At 35.3% G+C, this 21,354-nt stretch overlaps 1 protein-coding gene and 1 long non-coding RNA gene across 5 annotated transcripts in view; one reads left to right on the top strand and one right to left on the bottom strand.

The window, feature by feature from the left end:
* Positions 1–21,354, top strand: part of LOC145689922 (uncharacterized) — a 268,690-nt gene that overhangs the window by 174,740 nt on the left and 72,596 nt on the right. The window lies entirely within an intron of this gene.
* The window catches only part of C3G (C3G guanyl-nucleotide exchange factor), a 211,415-nt gene continuing 194,453 nt past the window's right edge, over positions 4,393–21,354 (bottom strand). For all 4 annotated transcript variants that reach the window (XM_081764273.1, XM_081764274.1, XM_081764275.1 and 1 more), the window contains exon 15: positions 4,393–19,671. In XM_081764273.1, the coding sequence (XP_081620399.1) occupies positions 19,539–19,671 (133 nt within the window). In that variant the 3' untranslated portion in view covers positions 4,393–19,538. The remainder of the gene's footprint in view (positions 19,672–21,354) is intronic.

The following is a 21,354-nucleotide window of genomic DNA, read 5'->3' as shown; positions in this document are numbered from 1 at the left end:
ATTCATTACTCCTCATCACCATGGGACGCAGAACTTAAAGATTTAATTTAATTTGCAAATAACCATTTGCCAGGGGCGAGTGGTTCATCGGTGCGAGAAAGTATTTAATATCATACCGAAGGTAAGTGGATGATTTCTATTGTGGGGTATGGGCTAGTAGCTTTCTTCTTGGGAGAGTAAAATTTTGTTTCTTATTTGCATCCCTGCTTTAAATGGTTTAAATAATTGTTCAGAACTTTGCATTCAGTTCCTGACTATAATTTCCACCAAAATTGCAGAGAAAATAAACATATTTACGTGGATAAAACATTTGGATACGATATTACATTATCATCAAATGTAATCACGTTATATCAGTTATTGTATACTTAAAAAAAAGGAACAATAGTATTTCAATCCGCGAGAATGGTGCTAAACGAAACCATATTTGTACTGAAATGACATACAAAAGCAAACTTGATCGGAAAGAGTGGACAAACACCGTGTGCGTGGGTTTTCTCGGGGTTCTCCCGTTTCCTCCCACTTTCTTCATTCCACCATTTCACTCATTTCTCATAATCACCGTCTCCTTTAGCCTAACCGGCATAACCGTGGGACGTAAAACTCAAAGATTTCATTTTTTGATCGGAAAGAAGGAAAATACATTTTTGTGGACATTTCACCGGTTGGATATGAGCACCTTGAGTAACATGGCAAACATCCACCCGATAACCCAATTGTTGCCAGACACTTTGCAACGTATCCTCAGTTACCTGCTTCACTACATTCAAACATTCCTGGTCCTGTGGCAATGGGGAAACGTACACAGAATGTTTCATTAACTCCCATAGGAAGGAGTCACAAATTGTCAAACTCTGTTCGTGCAAATTCAATCACATAATGAGAACGTTCTACCTTCGTGATCGCCATTTGCATTTACTGTTTACACAACTAGCGCATCTAGCGGATTTAACGTAAACTACAAATACAAGCTATAAAACTTACCTTTCTTCATTCCGAAAAATTTTGCGATCCTAAGTATAAGCCGTTAGGGAACTCAAAGGGCGAGAGACTGTTTATGCTGTTATGGCTCTGTAGCTCATAAGTTATTTATAGTTAAAAATGAAATGAAATGAAATCTTTTAAGTTTAACGTCCCACGGTTATGCCGGTTAGGCTAAAGGAGACGATGATAATGAGAAATGGTGGAATGAAGAAAGTGGGAGAAAACGGAAGAACCCCGAGAAAATCCACGAGGACGGTGTTTGTCCACCACCAAGTCCACACGGCGCGAGCTGGGATCGAACCAGGGACCCCAAGCACCGGAGGTGAACGCTTATAGTTAACATATACAGGGTGTTTCAAAACAAGACCGATAATGTTTGGGAGGTGATTCCCGACACCAAGATAAGACAAAAAGTATAGACCAACCTGGGTGAACAAATACTTCCTTTCGGAGTTATAGTCTGTCGAAACCATGAAAAAATTAAATTTAAAGGGCCATAGCTCCAAAACTATCGGACCTACCGTAGTCGGGTCAAGACTTTACTTACGAACTAATATGTGCCCTATCCAAAAATACATGTAGCAGAATCCTAAGGTACTCACGCAACAATTTTTATATAGGGAGTTTGGCTACGGACATATAATTTGAAGTACTCGCCAGCTCCCTCTATAAAAATTGTTACTTGAGTACCTTAGTATTCTGAAACTTGGATATTTGGGTAAGGCACATACTGGTTCCTAAGTGAAGTCTTGACTCGACTACGGTAGGTGCCACAGTATTGGAGATATGGACCTTTAAGGTTCATTTTTTCATGTTTTCGACAGCCTGTAACTCCAAAAGGAAGCATTTGTGCACCCAGGTTGGTCTATACTTTTCGTCTTATCTTGCTGTCGGGAATCACCTCCCAAACGTTGTCAGTGTTGTTTTGAAACACCCTGTATAAATAAATATACCTTACCTTGTATCAGCGAAAACAAAAACTTTTTCAGATTGTTTCGTTGCTCTCTGGCAATTTTCTCAGTGGCTTTAATTTCTCTGCTAAACTGAAACATGCAGGTTTCCTTCGTTTGTGCGTAGACCTTTTTAACAGAAAAAATAAAGGGCCTATCTCGTTTGCTGTAAGCACCAGACTGTGTCACGGGATCAGGTCAAAAGTCATGTTGCGTGTTAAATCGAGTCTGGAAGTATGTGAGATATTTCAAGCACGTAACTTCGGTATGGGGCGCGCTATGTAATTCGAAGATGCATATACTGTGCTTCATCATTATTATTGATTTTACTTAAACAATTTGCTTTTGACAATGTTCTATACATATTTACCTTATGTGCTATACATTGCTTTTCGGCTTTTCATTATGTCTTTGCAATAAGTTTTCAATTAGCCATCTTCTTACAGGATGATTCTTAATAGGGTTTACAACTTCAATCAGTTATAATTCTTTATTGAAACCACATACAAACTTGATTTACATGTCATTATACTGCAAAACACTTCAAGTTTGATTCGCGTAGTGAGTAGTTGCGGAGTTGACCACACACTGAGCCACCGGTCAGTCGTTAAAAAAATGGAGACTCACTGGTGCGGAAAGAGCTAAGTGCGCGTTTTGGTTTGAAGAAACGAAGTCAGCAACGAGTGTACAGCGTAAATTTCGCACTTAATACGGCAAAGAACCACCCAGCAGACTAACAGTGTACAAATGACATCCGACATTTGTTGAAATAAGTTGCTCTTTGCAGCACACAAAGGCTCCAGGGCGCTCACCCGTGACTGATGATGTGGTAGAAGCAGTTAGGGAGAGTTTTGTCCGCAGTCCTCGAAAATCTACACGACGTGCATCACAAGAAACTGATATCCCTTAGACCACTGTTTGTCGTGTATTACGTAGATGTTTGTGCATGAAGCCACACAGACTGTCCTTGGTTCAAGCACTGAGTGAAGCGAATAAACATACCCGATATGAATTCTGTGTTACTACGTTGGGTCGCATTAGTGATAGTGAGTCATTCTTGAACAATGTGGTATTCAATGACGAATCAACTTTTCACCTTTCCGGCCGAGTCAATATACACAATTGTTGTATTTGAGGCACGGAACATTCACATGTGCACTTGGAGCTGGTTCGTGACAGCCCCAAAGTAAATGTGTTTTATGTTGTTTCCACAACAAAAGTGTATGGACCATTGTTCTTTGCTGAGAGCACCATCACCGGCATCACCTATCTTGATATGTTCCAGAACTTCTTTGTTCCACAGTTAGATGACGATTACACCACTGCCACGGTCTCCAGATTATACGCCACTTGATTTCTTTCTGTGGGGGGGTGTGAAAGATAAGGTGTACACTCCCTACCCTACCTGATAATGTTAATGAACTGAAACATCGCATCACAACAGCCATTGCGAACGCTAAACCCGAAATGGCAGGAAATAGATTTTTGTTGGGATGTGCCCAGGATGACCACAGATGCGCACATTGAGCCATAATGGACTTGTCACAATAAATAAATAAATAAATAAAATTTAAAAAATAAATAAATAAATAAATAAATAAAAATACAATCTTGAAGTGTTTTGCAGTGTAATGACTTTTAAACCAAGTCTGTATGTGGTTTCAATAAAGAATTATAACTGATTGAAGTTGTAAACCCTATAAAGAATCGCCCTGTATTATAGTTTTTGAGGTATGTGGACGACTTAATTTTTTTTCACTGATTTTCCATTTACTTTAATGTTCATCTTTCGTGATTTTTTACTATGTTTCATCCATTTTAGGGCATTTTGCTTTTGGAATATAGAATCTACATAGCCTCTTCTACATTTGAGCTGAATTTCAACCATCTTCCCCAAAGTCTGTTCACATCAATGCAACCGAATAGACCCTTTAAACCTCGTTTCGAAAATTAGGTTAAATGAATTCTTGAAAAAAAAACGTTTTAAGTTGGAGACATATATTACTTTATTGATGTTGAGTTGTAATTTTCCACGCATTCGTAAATAAGTTAAAAGTACCTGTCCTCCTGTTGAAGCATAAATGAGGGAATCAATGGTAAAGTGCTGGAATACCTGAAGTTCGTGGGATCCCTAGTTCGAGCTCAGCTTGCGCTAAGTGGGTTTTGTAATGGACAAATACCGTGTACGTGAGTATTTTCGGGCTTCTCTCGTATCTTCCCACTATCTTAATTTCACCTTTCAAGCATTAGCACAGTCATCATCGCCATCTCCCTTAGCCTTGAAGCATAATTGTGAAACGTTAAAACAATACGAAGAAGATGATGATCAGAAAACGCTCGAAGTTCAAATTAATTTGCCATGTTCCGTTCCATCTTTGGCCTGACGGTTCCAAAGATTAATTTACAGTTAATTTAAGGTTTAATCAAGAAAAATTATAAATAAATAAAACTACTTCCATAGTTTGCTTTCATCTTTTTATATAAACAAAAGAAACTCAATACATTCTATACAATATTCTGTATCGATTGCACATATTTAATACGCACACACACATATTTATATACACACTCACACTCATATTTACGTAAATTGCATATTTACGTGTGTTTGTGTATATATATATATATAAATATAAATTAGATAAAATTCAGATAAGAAGCCTCAAACAACAGCCATTAAAAAAAATCTAACTGGGCAAATTAATTTTATTTATATATATCGTGACCTTATTATTAAAGGAGTGCTGATAATGACAAAGCAAATAATTTATTAACGGATGCTAAACCATGGTGGAGTTGTTTTCTGATAGCTGTTGCACTGAGGGAAGAGGGTCATGTAGAAACTTGAATTCAATACCATGGACTTTGCTACGAAAATACAGATGGAGCATCTTCAGGTCTCAGCCCCATGGAATTCGCTGTGAAAATTCAGATTCTGGACCATCTTCGGACGGGGCTCACTAATCACTACAACGGCTGCTTCGGATTCTGTTTTTTTTTTTTCTTTCTTTCTTTTTTTTTTTAAAGGTGGAAAACGTGTTAATGATGACCGACAAGTGAAGCAGAATTTACATCCTAGATACTATGTATAAACAGTAATTAAGTCAGTAAAGAAACACCTGTGAGGACCTTCTAGTTATACTCGATGTTTTTTTTTTTTTTCTAATCCGAAAAATAAAATAATCACACTTTCTTTCCTAGCTTTGCTCTTGTGCTTTCAAACAACGTTATTCCAAAGTTGTTGTTATCTTTTGAGTGGCTGCTTATTTGTTATGGTGGCAGAGTAATTGCCAAATGGACACTTTATGATAATGTAGTTAGCTGCTCTTATTTTCAGTAAACCATACAGAGAAAACAAGGAGCAGATAGGACGTGGTGGCAGACCAACAAGAACAATAGTTTTCCAGATATTTACTTTGTCGATGCATGACTTCTCTAATTCTTTCCTCTATTTGTTCTCTTTACCTCATATTTGCTCTAACGTGTTTCTCTCTGTCGTTTCTCCGATTGTAAGAGCGTTGGTCCTTCCTCATAATCGACCAGACAGAAATGTCTGTGCTAGCATTGCCAGCATGTGAAACACTAAATGACAGCATATTCTGCAACCTGGTGCATGTAATGTGATTTTCCGACTTCTAAATCCTTAGCACTTATAGCATGAGCCCCGAAGACAGTTAAGACAATATATCAAGTTTTCGTTGTTCGTTCACATCGAAAGACAACGTAATTTATTTCACCAATCGGTTCATTTTACACAGATATATTCAGGATCATATCCTAAATGAATTTGGTAAAGCACTGCTGTGGATTATTCCGTCTGAAGCTTCAATCTGAAGAACTGTATAATATAAATTCTCGTATAATTATACTTCTTAATTTTTTCTCACGGATCTGTCAACTGGAATATAACCCCCCCCCAAAAAAAAAAAGTTTACAGTTGTTCATGAGTACAGTGTTTAAGGCTTCTATTCTGGTTTACCTTTTTTTATCGCCTCTATGGCTTTTAAAAATACATACAGTTTATATATAAATATAAATTTTATATTTCACACATGGCAACTTATTAATATTGTGACTTGTACGAACTTTTCTTACAACACTTGTGTGATGTTTTAACTATATACTGTATATAAAAAGAACTCCATAATACAAAAAAAAATCAACAAAAAACACTCATGGCACTTCATAATTAGCACATCCATCAATTTTAAAACATAATTTTTTCTTTACTTTTCGCGAAGAAACAACAAAAAATAATAAGTAGTTACATTACATTATGTAAATTAATACAAATTAATGCACTATATAAAATCGATTTTTTAAAATATTCTACAACTAATTTTTTGACACATACAAATAATATATATTTTTAAAAAAGTGCATTGAACTATATATATATATATTTACACACATTGACATACGACAAATTAACTGTACAATAAAAAAAATTGCATACAGTAAAATAATAATATACACGCACCATTTTATATTTATTTATGTTTATAGTCAATAAAATTCACAAAACAAGGCATGTTTCGTACATTTATATATATATATATATTAATATTTATATTACAATTCATTGAGCACACAATTATTAACACATACATACATCTTTGATCAATGATTATGTATTCATTTTTCTAAAAAAAAAAAAAAAGTTAATATAACATAATATTATAAAATTAAGTGTATTTTTCCTTTATTTTTTTATGTATTTACTGAATGGCATTATTCTATTTATGAAAAAATCGGCTACGAAGTGATATTAAAATATGTAAAAGAAACGTACAGACATACATATATAGATATGCAACCAGTTACGAAAGCCATTTGCTTTTGTTTTTGTTGTGTGTTCATCGTAAAGTTTTATGAATAGCAATAAGACGTGTGTATTTAAGAAAAACATAATTATAATTATGCTGCATTGAGTATATTTCTACATTCATTTTTTATAATAGCTCATCCAAGTTCGTACAATGCTATTGTGCAGTTAACGAAAGCTGGCGTCTGTTAGATAGCTACACGTGCAGTAAACGAAACGAAGGAGAAGATTGTTCGCCAGTCGCTGTAATATATTCTTTCATATTATTTCTAGGCAAATACGGTCACTGAACACGCCGTTGCCAGTAGCTGAATATAAAATCTTCTGTCAAATATACTAGTAGGTGGCAGCACTGAAATGTTGTCGTTGTGGTTAGTAGTCGCTGAATAGCACATGATCCGTCATCTGTTTTCTGTACGTATAGGGATGGAACGCTTCACGAGGAACAGCGTGTTGTCATACTATAAACTGAATCCATTACTACTCGTACAGAAAACAGATGACGATCATGTGCTATTCAGCGACTACTAACCACAACGACAACACATGAAAATCTTATAACATTCAGTGCTGCCAACTTACTAGAACAGAAATGGCGGGCATTTCAAAAGGTGCGTTCTTTATATTAAACTGTTTACATTCAGAATCTCAAGATTAGATTGAATCTCCACTTGACTACTAACCACAACGACAACAGATGAAAATCTTATAACATTCAGTGCTGCCAACTTACTAGAACAGGAATGGCGGGCATTTCAAAAGTTGCCGTTTAGAATTATGTCTTGATAAGCATTTCGAATGAGTCACCAGAGCTACTGTCTCTATACTGCAGAACCTTTAGCAACAGCGCCTTAACGCACTACGTACTTTGTCCAACTGACAGACGCCAATTTTCATCAACCGGAAAGTAACTGTAAACAACATAAAGTGTTGTTGAATTTTAAATTTAAAAATATTCATATGTATATTTCTGATATTTTTAACAATATACATCTCATGTATGAGTTAGGAACAAATGTTGAAGATATTTACAAATGCTTGGAGATGTTAGATATAGATGAAGAAAATTAACTGAGTGGATTGACTTTAAAAAAATATGTGATGGGAAAGTGTTAGCAAGGAGTCAAGTAGATAAAAATAATATTGTGGCTAACTAACCAAAGCAACTAGTAAAACATACTCTGGGAAAAAACTGTAGTCTGAGGAATGTGATGGGTAAGAGAAAGTAGAATATTGGATTAAATGGACGGTAATGACGAGTATATTTCTTCCAGATAGATAAAGAGGGTATTAAAAGATTGGAAATTTTTCAACACTGATCCATTTATCATGGCGAATGATGATGCATTAAGAATAACCGTACTCGCGTGTCGCAGCTAGCTTAGAAAGTATTTTGAAGCCTCAGCTCCATGAAACCAAACAGATCAGAACGAAAACACTACTTCTACACCTGAACATTACTTTATTAGAGAATAAATAGGTTCTTCTTAAAAGAACTAACAACCCAATTTATTAATGTACTTAATTAAATGGCATTAAACGTTAAACCAACAAAAAAGGCGTGTAGTGCTTGTCAAACCCGTTGAAGGAGTCGAATTTTTAGTATATATATATATATAGGATATTTCAAAACAACACCGACAACATTTGGGAGGTGATTCCTGACACAAAGGTAAGACAAAAAGTATAGACCAATCTGGGTGTACAAATACTTCCTTTCGGAGTTATAAGCTGCCGAAAACATAATTATTTCAAAAAAAAAAAAAAAAAAAAAAAAAACTTTAAAGGTAGTCGGGTCAAGACTTCACTTAGGAACTAGTATGTGTTCTATCTAAATATCCATGTTTCAGAATTCTGCGGTACTTTTGCAATAATTTTTAAAGAGGTGGTTGGTGAGTACTTCAAATTATATGCTTGTAACCAAACCCTCCAAGGAGCCAAACTCCTTGGATGAAGCGATTTCATTGCATCTTTTAAATACACATTTTTTCACATCACCGCACTACAGATCAACTGATCAATCTACACCATACAGCACTACAGCAGTCTCTCACTCTTACAGTCAGAAAAATTGAAGTGAAGCGAAATTCTCTACGCAACCTCTTCTGTGCCACGTCCGTTTTACCCCATCCCTTTACTGCCCATTCATGCAATAAGGGTTTAATGAGTAGCTTTAAAAGAAGAAGAAGAAGAAGAAAGAAGTCGTGACCCATCTGAAAGTTTTCGAGAGAAAATAAATTGTAACATACACCTAGACTGCGTCTGAAAAAAAAAAGGCTTACTGAAGCACTGTTTCACTTTCTTAGACTGAATGCACGCCATTGACTCAACTGTAAATTAATTAATTAATTTTATAAAGTCGTACATTAAAGCACCGAAAAGACAAAATCTGCGTACTTTCGATGCACTCCTCACTTCTTCCTCGGTTGGAAGAGAAGATAAGAAAAATTTGAATTCTACAGGGCAGTCACAACTTGATTCGTTGTTTCTACTAACGCATACTTATTACACATGAAGTATTTTTTGAGTGCCTAAATGCTTTAAATAATTTACAATATCATCAATTTACTGAACGATTCGCAGTTCAACATTGCTGAGGGTCAGTTCAATATCATGTATTAAGTGTGTGCTGTTTGGCGGGTGGGTGTGTAAAGTGTGCTAAGTCAAAAGTTAGTGTTTTAGGCAAGTCGCATTTGAAAGTTCAAATATAAATCTAAAAATCAGGTTTTGGATTTCAGACATAAATCCAAAAAACAGTCCTATTAACATGACAAGCTACAACAGCTAACCACTTCCTAAAACCGGATTTTGGATTCATGCCTGAACTCTCAAATGCGATTTCTCTAAAACACTACACTATACTACACTACACTAAACACTACACTAAATTTTTTACTTAACGCACTTTACACACCCACCCGCTATTTGTGATTTTATACAGAAATAGGTACCAAGGATTTTTCATTACACATAAAATCGGAGGAGAAAACATTTTACTATCAAATTTCGAGCTCATCCCATCACTTCTGATTTAATGGACAAACGAAGAATTTCATACATCGTGTTTACTATGTAGCAGCAAGTTTTCTTCTGATTCGCCGAGGAAGAGGTGAGGAATGCTTTAAAAATGTACGGAGATTCTATATCTTAGATGTTTTTAGGAATTAGAATTTTCCCCCTAATAATTTGCATTCCATCACATCAATTAGCAACGATGACTCATACTTCGAGTAAGTGCTATTTATGATTAAGCCACACTTAATTTTCGATTATTTTTCGAGGAAAGTGTGGCATATGCATGGGAAAATACGGCAGTGCATGATGGGTCTTAGGAAATCATCACATGACCACTGCCAAACCATTTCCGACCTTTACACTACTTATTCTTTTCAATATTAATAATCTAATCTAAATAATTTAATTCGATATTTACTGTTGCCAATTTCAACAGTCTGGGATGTCACCCTATCATAACGATGAGTAATGATCACCATTTTGTTTCCATTTAGAAACACCTCTTACGTAACCATTTTCAATACTTTAATCACTGGTACATAACAATAGCAATGAATTATTATTGTGACGTCACTATTGTCTTTTCTAACACAAACTTCTTGAACAAAAAAATGGCATCACTTACTGTGTCTATAAGTGTACACATATTTCGGATTCTTTTTCTTTTTTCCTACACAAGTAAATTCGATTCAATAAAATATTGATACTTGTCCTACCACAGAATGTCGTTAATAATATTAATACTTTCTTTATGTTCAAAAGCTAACTGGACTTTTTCATCTTGCGTCATTAGCTTTGAAACTGCTCGGCGTACTTAATTTTAATTCGAACTGTAAAGATTTTAGGACATGTATAACATTTTATTAAACTGCTAAGAGAAATTCAATTGTCGATAGAATGACTGAATATGTTTACTGGAATTTACTTCCCAAAAGCATGGCTTTTCGATATCCCACTGAGAAACCTTAGACTCATCATTTGAATGTATAGGTTTCATTTCATGGCATTTTAAACCCTTGTTACCTTCAGGTGCAAAGGATTAAAAGGATGGTTACAACTATTGAAAAAATGAAGAAACTAAGGATACTTACTATACATCCCTTCACCTGCTAACTACAAAGAAAACATATCCTTACATCTTAACATTCAAATCGTATATTTGAATGGTGAGTCAGATTTCTTAATTTCACAACTAAAAGTAAATTCGCAAAATTCAGAATATTAATGTGAAATAGAGGCTAGAATGGCTCAGTGGTAGAATGCTCACCTCTCGTGCGTGGGGAAAATTAAACGAAGTATTACAGTTTAACGTCCCACGATTATGATATTCAGGCTAACGGAGACGATGATTAAAGCAAATGAATGATGCAAGAATTGGTGGAATGAGAAAGTGGGAAGAAACGGAAGTACCCTGAGAAAACCCACGGAGACGATGCTGTCCACCACAAACGTACTTGGCTGGGGAATCGAACCAGGGACCCCACGCACCAGGTGTAAACTCTTTACCCTTGAGCCCCCATGGTCCTCTCTGGCGCGTGGTGTCCCTGACTTGATCTGAGCTCGCGCCAAGTGAGCTTTGTAGTGGACAAACACCGTGTGGGGGAGTTTTCTCGGGGTTCTTCCGTTTTCTCCCACTTTTCATTCCACTATTTCATTCATTATCATCATCAGCAGCATCTCCCTTAATCTTGGTACATAATCGTGGAACGTTAAAAACAGAAATTGCATTAGACTGCATTGCACTGCACTAATAAGTTACGCCATTTTTTTCTTGACAACATATTCAAGGAATTTTACCCAATGCTATTCCTTATAAGCTGTTCCAAGGTTATACAGTAATGTATGTTTAGAAACAAAACGGGGATATCATCATAGAAACCAAGCGGAAGTGATGTCACACTTCCCCACATATTGCCTTCAATAAATGATACAAAAACTAGTTAAAAAAAAGAAAAACAAACATATTTGAACACCTTATGAATTACAGCTGATTATCTGGCTTCTTATACAGAACGATTAATGATCAACCAAACATGGCACACGAAAAAGCAAATTAATTAAATATAATCTGATTCAGTGGCGTATTTACGATTTTCTTTCGGGGGGGGGCTTTGCTAACTTTCGGGGAGGGCTTTGCCTGAAAATGTGAAAATTCTGCAAGATATATCATATACTTTACTATAGTAAGTAAGATTTCGGGGGGGGGGGCTTAAGCCCGGAAGCCCCCCCTAAATACGCCACTGATCTGATTATTAGTATTATTATTACTTTGATATATAATCTCTAAATCATTCATCAATCTATTCATTAAAACATCAAAAAAATACATCTTTTAAAAGTATTCTTTCAAAATTAGTACAAAAATATTAATTTATTGAAATCTAAGCTATACCTTCAAATATCTGTAGATATTTCATGTCTTTTCATATTAGCGACTACAAATAATGACAGGTTCAATAGAAAATAGTTCTCTACAATAAAACATAATTTTGCTAAATAAAGGAAAATATACAATGTTATGCTGTAAAGCAGGAATTCCCAATCAGTGTGTTGCCCAGTTCCACAAGGGTTTGTCGCGAAATTTTAGAATGCAAAACACAAGAAGGATTTCATAATTAGCTAAAAATCAATTTAGAGACAAAAGTGTGCCAGTAAAAGTCCCTGCCTACTACACATGAGGGAGGATATCACAAACTAAGATTACAAAGCCGATATTTCTGGATTTTTGTCTGTTAGAGAGGAATAAGAAGTGTGCGGTAGCTTTAATACATGGAGTTGGCAACTGTGCAAGGTTTCAGCCACTTGCGACCTACGCACACTGGACGAAATGCACAATCTAGCTGTGCAAAAGACCAAAAGGAAGTTGCTTGGAATTGCACCCACTGTACCTGTTATGAGTCACAAAGAAACCACAGACGACAGGAATAGCAGTAGAAAAAATATTACGTTCTGCAGGGAAATATTACGTTCTCCGGAATATAGACATCGTAACACATCATCAGATTGCAGTTGTTTGCAGCTAATGTCCCTATTATTGCATAGAAGAACATTCATGTATTGCATATAAACATATTTCGAGGTGGATATCTTTTATTGTTTTCCATTAAGATGCAATATCACATACTTTTTCTATGAACAGTAACTTCCGATGTTGTACGCGTGCTACTTGTTGTAAACTCATTTAATTTTTCAGTCAATTTGTATTTCAATCACAGTACATCCCTGCAGCACCCAATGCAGCAGTTCTCGATTCCTAACAGTCGGGCGAACGTTGAACACGATGGGTTAACTTGAACCCTCTAAATCTGACTAAATCTGTGATAAATCTCTGATTTCTAAATCTGTGATACCTGCTGCTGTCTCACAACCCGTCTTTTATAGTTTAAACCCATTTCTCTGCAGAACGCAATACTTTTTCTACTGTTATTTCTGTCATCTGTGGTTTCTTTGTGACTCATAAAGGTACAAATCCAAGCAACTTCATTTTGGACCTTGGCACAGCTAGGTTGTGCATTTCGTCCAGTGTGCTACAGCGCTAGTTGTAGATAAACCCAAATGGCGACTCGTTTGGAAAAATGGTCGCGCGACAAAATCCGCTGTTATTCGATTTTTGTGGACGAAACATGTAACTGCGACTGAAAATCACCGGCAGATGGTAGAGCTTTATGTCTCACCGAAGGCGTTATCATTCTTCAAGACAACGTGCGCCCGCATACAGCCCAGAGGACCACCACGCTGTTGAAGTATTTTCGCTGTGACCACCCTCCCTACAGCTCGGACCTCGCTCCAAGCGATTTTCCCTTGTTCCCACACTTAAAGAAGCACCTAGGAGGTCGTCGCTTTGCTTGAGACGAGGAGGTGAAACACTTCATGACAACGTACTGAACACGCAAGGATCAGGATGGAATCTTCAAACTCATCCCAGGATGCGACGAGTTCCTCAATCAATATGGAGACTATGTCAAAAAATAACCTAATGTATGTACTATTTGTTGGCTGTATTGGTTGTATGAAATAATATATACACATTGTACTGCAGGCTGTGTAACCTTACTTTCTGATCATTCCTCACACAATCAGTACTTTATATAGAAATATATGCGTGTACAATATTGTAATTTATATTACCACTAATAAAAAATCAAATAAATGTATAGTAATGCTGTTGACGTTCATTACAGTGTGTCGTAATTCAAGAAATTTGGGAACTACTGCTTTAAGATGGTTAATAATTATGAAGAATAACTGTTCACATTATACTGTATACGCAAGACTGCACATTTCACAGTTAAATCCAAAAGTAGTGAATACTTATACTTGAAATTAAAAACAAATAAGGGTAAGTTAATATTCTCTTATAACCACTACAACCTAAGCATTTAGCATATAAATCGAACAAGGTGGGATATAAGTCACTTGAGAAAAATGTATTTAAAAATGAATTATTTATAGATTTAAATTCTCTGTAAAATCACTTCCTACAATCAGAGTTGTAATTAAACCATTAAATTAATCAATTGATTTTTTTTTTTTTTTTTTTTTGTTAATTTTCAGTGTAACCAATTAAAATTTACAGGAGTTAATTTTTAATAGATAATCGTTAAAAGACGGTTCCTAACGATTAAAATATTGTTATTTTTTCCCTCAAGATCGTACAAAACAGATGTTTGATAAGGATTTTTTAAAAATTTATATCAAAAACTTCTATTATCATAATTATCAGTTTTGTTTGATTAACAGTCACTTTTCATAATAAGAGATTAATTTTCCCGTGGTCTTAATATTATGTGTTAAATTTTACATTAACTTTCATAACTGAAAAAATCCTTATTGTATTGTAGCGAAATGTGCCAGTTTTAATTTTACTTTCAATGTTAATCAATTATTTTTTTTTTCATAGTCTTAATTTCTAATTTTAATTCGTTTAAATCTGTATTAATTTTCTCAACTATCTTTACAACGTACCATTCACAAACCACACCATAACGTGTGGTTTGGATCAATCAGCTACTTTAATCAACTGAGATCTGAATAACTGCTAGTATCAAGCGACTTATAGCCCACCTTGGATTCTCCAACTCATTTATACACATGTGACATTCCTGACCAGTGACGTACGCAGAAATTCGTCAAGGGGGGAGTGGAGGGGGTTCAAGCTCGAAGTTCATATAATATCAGGTATGTTACAATACATATCTTAATATGTAAATGTTTATTAGGATCATGCAAGTGAAACTTATAATATTGTAATGTCAGCATGTGCGTCCGTTACCCCACATTATAACTCTTTAATGAAAGCGAAGTTTTGAATTCTGTTTTTCGTAATAGATAGTTGGAGCAATTATATCATCTAAGTTTGTTAATGGAATCAATCCGTTAACATCTTATCGTGTGCACTAACGGACGGAGTTAAGTCGCCGTTATCCGTTAACTCTTGAACGAACGCGAATTTTTGAATTCTACTTTTGGAAAGGTAGTAGAAATTGCACATCACGACGTTAGACGGAACCCAACTCCCTCCAGCGGTTCACACCTGCCGGATGGAAATTGAAACTTCTAGCGAGTGATCCTTTCTATTGACTATCAAGACTTTATTTTTGTATAATATCTTGCTTAAAGGGGGCGAAAAGGGTTAAAACTCCACCCCCACTTGCGTACGCCACTGCTTCTGACGTTTCATCCAATCATTCATGATTCATTCTTTTCTGTTTGTTGCTTAGTTGTGGGTTACGAGTTTTGGAAATAATAGTTAATATGGAATTCTTACAATAAAATACAGCCGTGTTTATTTCATAGTAATAGAAAGCTTTAAAGAAAGGGAGTGTTCAGATAAATATTTGTTAAATTTGAGTTTCAAAGGAACAATAACATTCTTTTAGGCCTGATAATTACTCAATCTTGCCAACTTCTTTCATATTGTCCTTTACAAGAAGCAAGACATATGTAGTTACACCGAACGCTTTAAATTTACATTTACATCAAAGACATTTACATGTGACTTTACACAAAAATATATTTAACTATATAGTGCTTAAAATTATAAATATTATGCTTACTAGTGAATAAATATATTGCTTATCTTTGATTGAGCTTTCACTTTTGTTTTCAATTTATCAGATATTAAAGCACATGTGTTAATGTAATTACAACTGCAGGTATTGTAATACAGTACAGTCACGAAAACTCGGCTTAATGTGGAATGAAGGGTGGCCGAATTTGTGAAAATGCTAGGTTATCGGGAATGGGGGTTAAAAAAGAATAAGTTCGAGTGTTTCCTCGGAAAATACAGTACTGCACTTGCAGGGGCCGATCCAGGACCGACTTAGGGGTGGGGTGGGGGTGGGGGGGTGAGTTGTCATACAGCTACTTTTAAGGGCTCCAAACTTTGGGATGGGTTTTATTTATATATCTAAAATAAGAAAGTTTCCTCTTCTAGGGGGGAGATTGCCCCGATCGCCCCCCCCCCTAGATCCGCCCCTGTGTACTTGTATGTATTGGTTATTTGAGAATATAACAGAGAATAAACCGCCCAATTATCCTTAAATAAAGGAAAAGTACGTACTTTATGAAGGTATAGAGCCTTTATTATACATGAAAATGAGAATTACTGCATACACACTGTACAGTAATTTACGTGATAAGACAGACCTGAAAAAAATACCCGGCAATGACCTTGAATGGGTCTGTGCGCCGCTTTTTTTTTCGCTCTGCCAGGGTGTGGGACTGCCGGGATATCGAGTGTCGAGTTTTAGGGACTCTACTGTGCTGCAAAGCAAAATCCACCAAGGTAAGAAAAGTATTGACGATATATTTTTTTTTTTTAAATTAAAAATCACTGTAATAGAAAAAAAAATAAACTAAAAATAAAAAAAAAAAACTTCGCTATCTACAAAATATCTGGGTGGGACACAGACACATTTCACATAACCTAGACTGTACATTAAAAATATGACTTTCCGCTTAAAAACTGCATAAATAATAACTATGAAAAATAAATTAGCACCAAGGCATGTTATAATTTTCCTGACATTCTTATTTACAAAAGAGTAAACTTAAAGAATAAAAGCACTAACACTGTTGACAACCTCTTTCAAATTTCTTGGTGAATTATGAAAATAAGTATATTTTAGACTGATTTGTCATTGCATAGGAAATATAGCGCCATGCACACAGATATTATAGTATAATTTACGTGAAACGACTGACCATATGGTACAAGTTTTGTTCTAAATAAGAGCTAGAAAACACAGTAAGAAATTATGTATACAGAAACAAGGTACGAGGGAAAGTCAAAAAGTAAAGGGTTTTTTGCAGGATTTGGTAACACTGATAGTATCCAGCGCTGAATTAAGTGTCGTCCGCAACACTTCAACGCAACGTGTCATTATTATTCCTGCACTAGTCGCTGGAGTGTAGCAGACTGTTAAACATGGCAGCTCGATTGTCAATCTGCACCAAGGAGGAAATTATTCGTCCAATGTAAGCGCAGTATGGTGACAGCTGTTTATCGCGAAGCAAGGTCTACGAATGTATAGAGCGTTTCAAACAGGGAAGAACTTCTTTATGTAACGAGGAAAGATCGGGCAGGCCATCGATGTCAACGACTGAGGACAATTTGGAAGTCGTTGAGGGTATGGTAATGGAAAACAGACGAATCACAGTGGACGAAATCGCCAATACTTTACATACCAGCCATGGTTCAGCGTATTCCATTGAAGGAAGCGTTCAGGTTAAGAAGATTTGCAACCGATGCAGAACTCATTGATGCCATGCAAAATTGGTTACAGGTGCAACCGAAAAGCTTCTTTTTCCGATGGAATCAAAAAACTTATGAAACGTTGGGCAAACTGCGTTGAAGTGCAGGGAGATTATGTACAAAAATAATCTATGTTTCAGTTTTCTATCATTAGAATAAATGTACTTTTCCTCAAAATTTCCTTTACTTTTTGACTTCTTGTACCTCTATAACAACATTGACGGCAATTTTATATCATGTCTAAAAATAAGACCATTTTTTATTTATTATTTTTAAAAGAATAATATCGAAATTGGTTCCTCCGTTCAAAAATTACTGGATAAACAATCGAACAGGTGGAAAACGATTTCAGATGTGACTCAGGAACCGTACTGATTTTTGATAATACCATTTATAGTTATACCGTCTTTTTTGCTCTTTTTTTCTTTTTTAACGAATGAAATACTTTTATTTGCTATTGTATTACCGTGGCCAAAAATATATACTTGGTAACACACAATATACATGACATTCTCTTATTCATGTGACTGTTAATTTTGACTTTTTTTTTTTTTTTAAATCAGAAATAAATATAATTGCATAAAAAGTGAAAATATTCTCACACGATACTCAACCAAGTGTATTATAAGTTCTTTCGCTGATCGCTTCATCAAACTGAAAGAGGAAAAAGGATAGGTATGAAGTGCCCGGGTAAACGTCATATTGACTGGCAATTTTACATATTCCGTCCATCTGGATGTTTTTACAGTTACATCTCTGTTTTTAATTGCCTTACTTTACCTGCTTTGCCTCCAGCCTATTTGATGAAACGTATTTTCGGAAAGAGCTTTTACTGTCTTTTCTTTCAGTTGTGTGGTAATATTTTCATTTTCCGCTAAGAAATGCAAATAAGGTATAGAGTCTTTCTATTTCAACTGTGCCCCCTACTGGCGCTGCTGTAGATATGTTTTCCTGTACCTCCCTCGAAAGAGGAGGGACGACATGTTGCTGCGGCCGAGATCTTTCAATTGTTGGATGATGAAGCGTTGCCAGAATGAATTATTTCACGGACTTTGTCGTGCTGCTGTCTTGTTAGCCACTGTAAGTAGCCTACGATCTTCACTCGTCAAGACAAAGCGACTGAATGACAAATTGGCAACACAGCTGAGATCATTTACTTCTTCTCCCTAAACAAAGGGAGGGTTTCATCCGTCAGAGGGTGGCGTGTGTGGGGCCGAAGTATATTTTGCATATTTTCTGAGGGCACACCTGAGATAGACAGATTCTAAGTTATGAAATATGGTAGTTCAAAAATTGTTTTTAATCTTTACGATCGTTGTCATTTAGAACGACATGAAAAAATAGAAAGAAATAATGATGAAAAAATGGCTTAACGAATACACACTTTTTGCCGTAGTTGCGCAGAACATTATCTCTAAGTGTACAGAACGTTTGAAACTCTCAATAAAAATACACGTAATGAATTTGTAAATTAACTCATGGGTTGATTGTGGGCTTTTGATTCAACGATTACAGCAAGTAAAAATTAAATTAAAAAAAAAAATCCAGTTCCAATTCAATCATTTAGTACAAGTTTAAACACGTTTGAACTGTTATACAGTTCTAGAAACAGAAACACAAACAGCATTTTGACAGCTTTTGCTGGCAATCCTAGATACTTAACGACAAAATGTATCCATAGACAGTGCGTTGTGAATTAACCAACTGCTGATATTCACGATTAGCTACCGCCGTGCATGATTTGATATTCAATAAATTAATAATAGCTTTAACTGTAAACATTAATAAGAAATCACGCACACACATACACAAATACACATCAAACATTCATGCATATTTATCTTGCTAGATTGACCACTCTTCCACACACATACATATATAATATATTATATTACGCTTTTGCATCTAGAAATAAATCACAACATTCGATATTTATTGGGTAAACCTGTTTCACCATGCAATAAAAAAAAATGATAATAGTTTTGATACTGGTACACACAACCTCTTTCTATGACTGGGTTTTCTTTCCTCCTCGTGGTTTAATGGATTCCGAAATCTGCCACATGGCTTCTTCACATAAGAAATCATCAAAATTGTTGAAAAATGCTATGATTCTTTCATGTTTCTTAAATGTATACTGGCTGAAAATACAAAATGAAAAATTTAAGAAGAAACTACAAAAAAGAAAGCAATGAATTTACCTTAAAGAAATACTATTATTTAACATACTATTGTTATATTAATTCAGTAAAACCTTACTTAACGATTCGCTTGAGAATTTTGGTTCTTCCCTCAAATGCGGCTTTTTGTTAAATAAAGGTTTGATATGTGTATCATAAAAAGAAATTCAAATGAAAATGAAATGAATCTTTGAGTTTTACGTCCCACGATTATGCCGGCTAGACTAAAGGTGACGGTGATGATGAAAAATGAATAAAATGGTGAAATGAAGAAAGTGTGAGGAAACGGGAGAACCCCGAGGAAACCTACGCACACGGTGTTTGTCCACCACAAAGTTCACTTGGCGGTATCAGGGTTTGAACCCGGAACCCCATGCACCAGAGGTGAACGCTCTACCACTTATTTTTAATTTGCCATTTGCAGGCCACTGAGCCACCGCGGCCCCAAAAGGAGGTTCAGTACTAATATATATATTATGTATAATCTACATACACTAAGGTATATCTATTAATAAGTACTTCATATTAATATAGAAGCAACGATTATCCACGGATCTGGGTGGCAAGGGCACAGCCGATAGTGAAAATCGCGTATAACCCGATAAAAGAACTAAAAATGAAGTGCAAACACGAGAAAAAATACAGTATTACAGCATAAAAACTATGTTTTGTTGTTTGTATTGCTTGGGTCGATAAGTTCAGTGATCAGAGAATGTGAAAGCCATGACCAAAACAAAAGAGCATGAGCCTGCCACTGATTCACAAATTCCGAGAAGGCCTATAGAATTAAGATGCACAATAAACCTGTCTGTAATTTTCCACCTTCACACTGTAAGGCCTATTGTATTTTCCCGGTTGTTGGCTGGGCTTACTATTTCTTTTTCTCCTTTTTAGGTTCCTAATTAATCCTCCAGTGGTTGTACGCAGACTCTCACTCCGCAGTGAACAGTGAATGTAATTCACTACCACGCAAATCACTGTTCACAATTCCCGTTTTTCATACCGTACAACAATCGGCTACCGCTTATCAGAGTAGAGTTGCACGTCGAAACGTGCACTAATACTGAAAATACTTATTTTTATGGTACAATGCAATTTACTTTTATGTTTTAGAACATACAGTACTTATTTGCATGCGGAATAACAGTCTGCAGAGATTACTAACGAAAATAATTGACCGCCATTGAAGTATTTTTTTTTTTTTTTTTTTTTTTTTTTAACGACACTCGCGGATAATCGTGGCTTTACTATATTTAAATACGAGATTCTAAAATTTTAACACATCTTCTGTTTTGAAAACAGTAGATCTGAATGATTTTTATTTAAATTTTTAAGGATTGTTTATTTTAAAAAAGATAACAAAATTAAAATGGTTAAATAAACACAGAAAACATCTTGCTTTAAACAAGCTGTTAATGACGATGTAGTGAATTTAACCTACTGATTTTAGAAACAAGTACACTTAATTGTCTTCACCTTTGCAAGAATGAAAAATAAGTATTGAAATCCAAAGCAAAAAATGACAACACATATCGAAGTAAAAACTAATAAAACCTGAACAAGGAAAAATTTAAAAAATGCTTTCCCTAAAAAAATCAATAAATAAATCGTACTAAGTACGAAAAATGAAAGAAATCCTACCGA

Source organism: Thermobia domestica, chromosome 7 (assembly GCF_964235325.1).
Source record: "Thermobia domestica chromosome 7, izTheDome1.hap1.1, whole genome shotgun sequence".
In the NCBI taxonomy this organism is placed as follows: domain Eukaryota; kingdom Metazoa; phylum Arthropoda; class Insecta; order Zygentoma; family Lepismatidae; genus Thermobia; species Thermobia domestica.
The sequence above is the reverse complement of the archived record's forward strand: the minus strand, read 5'-3'. Positions and strand labels throughout refer to the sequence as shown.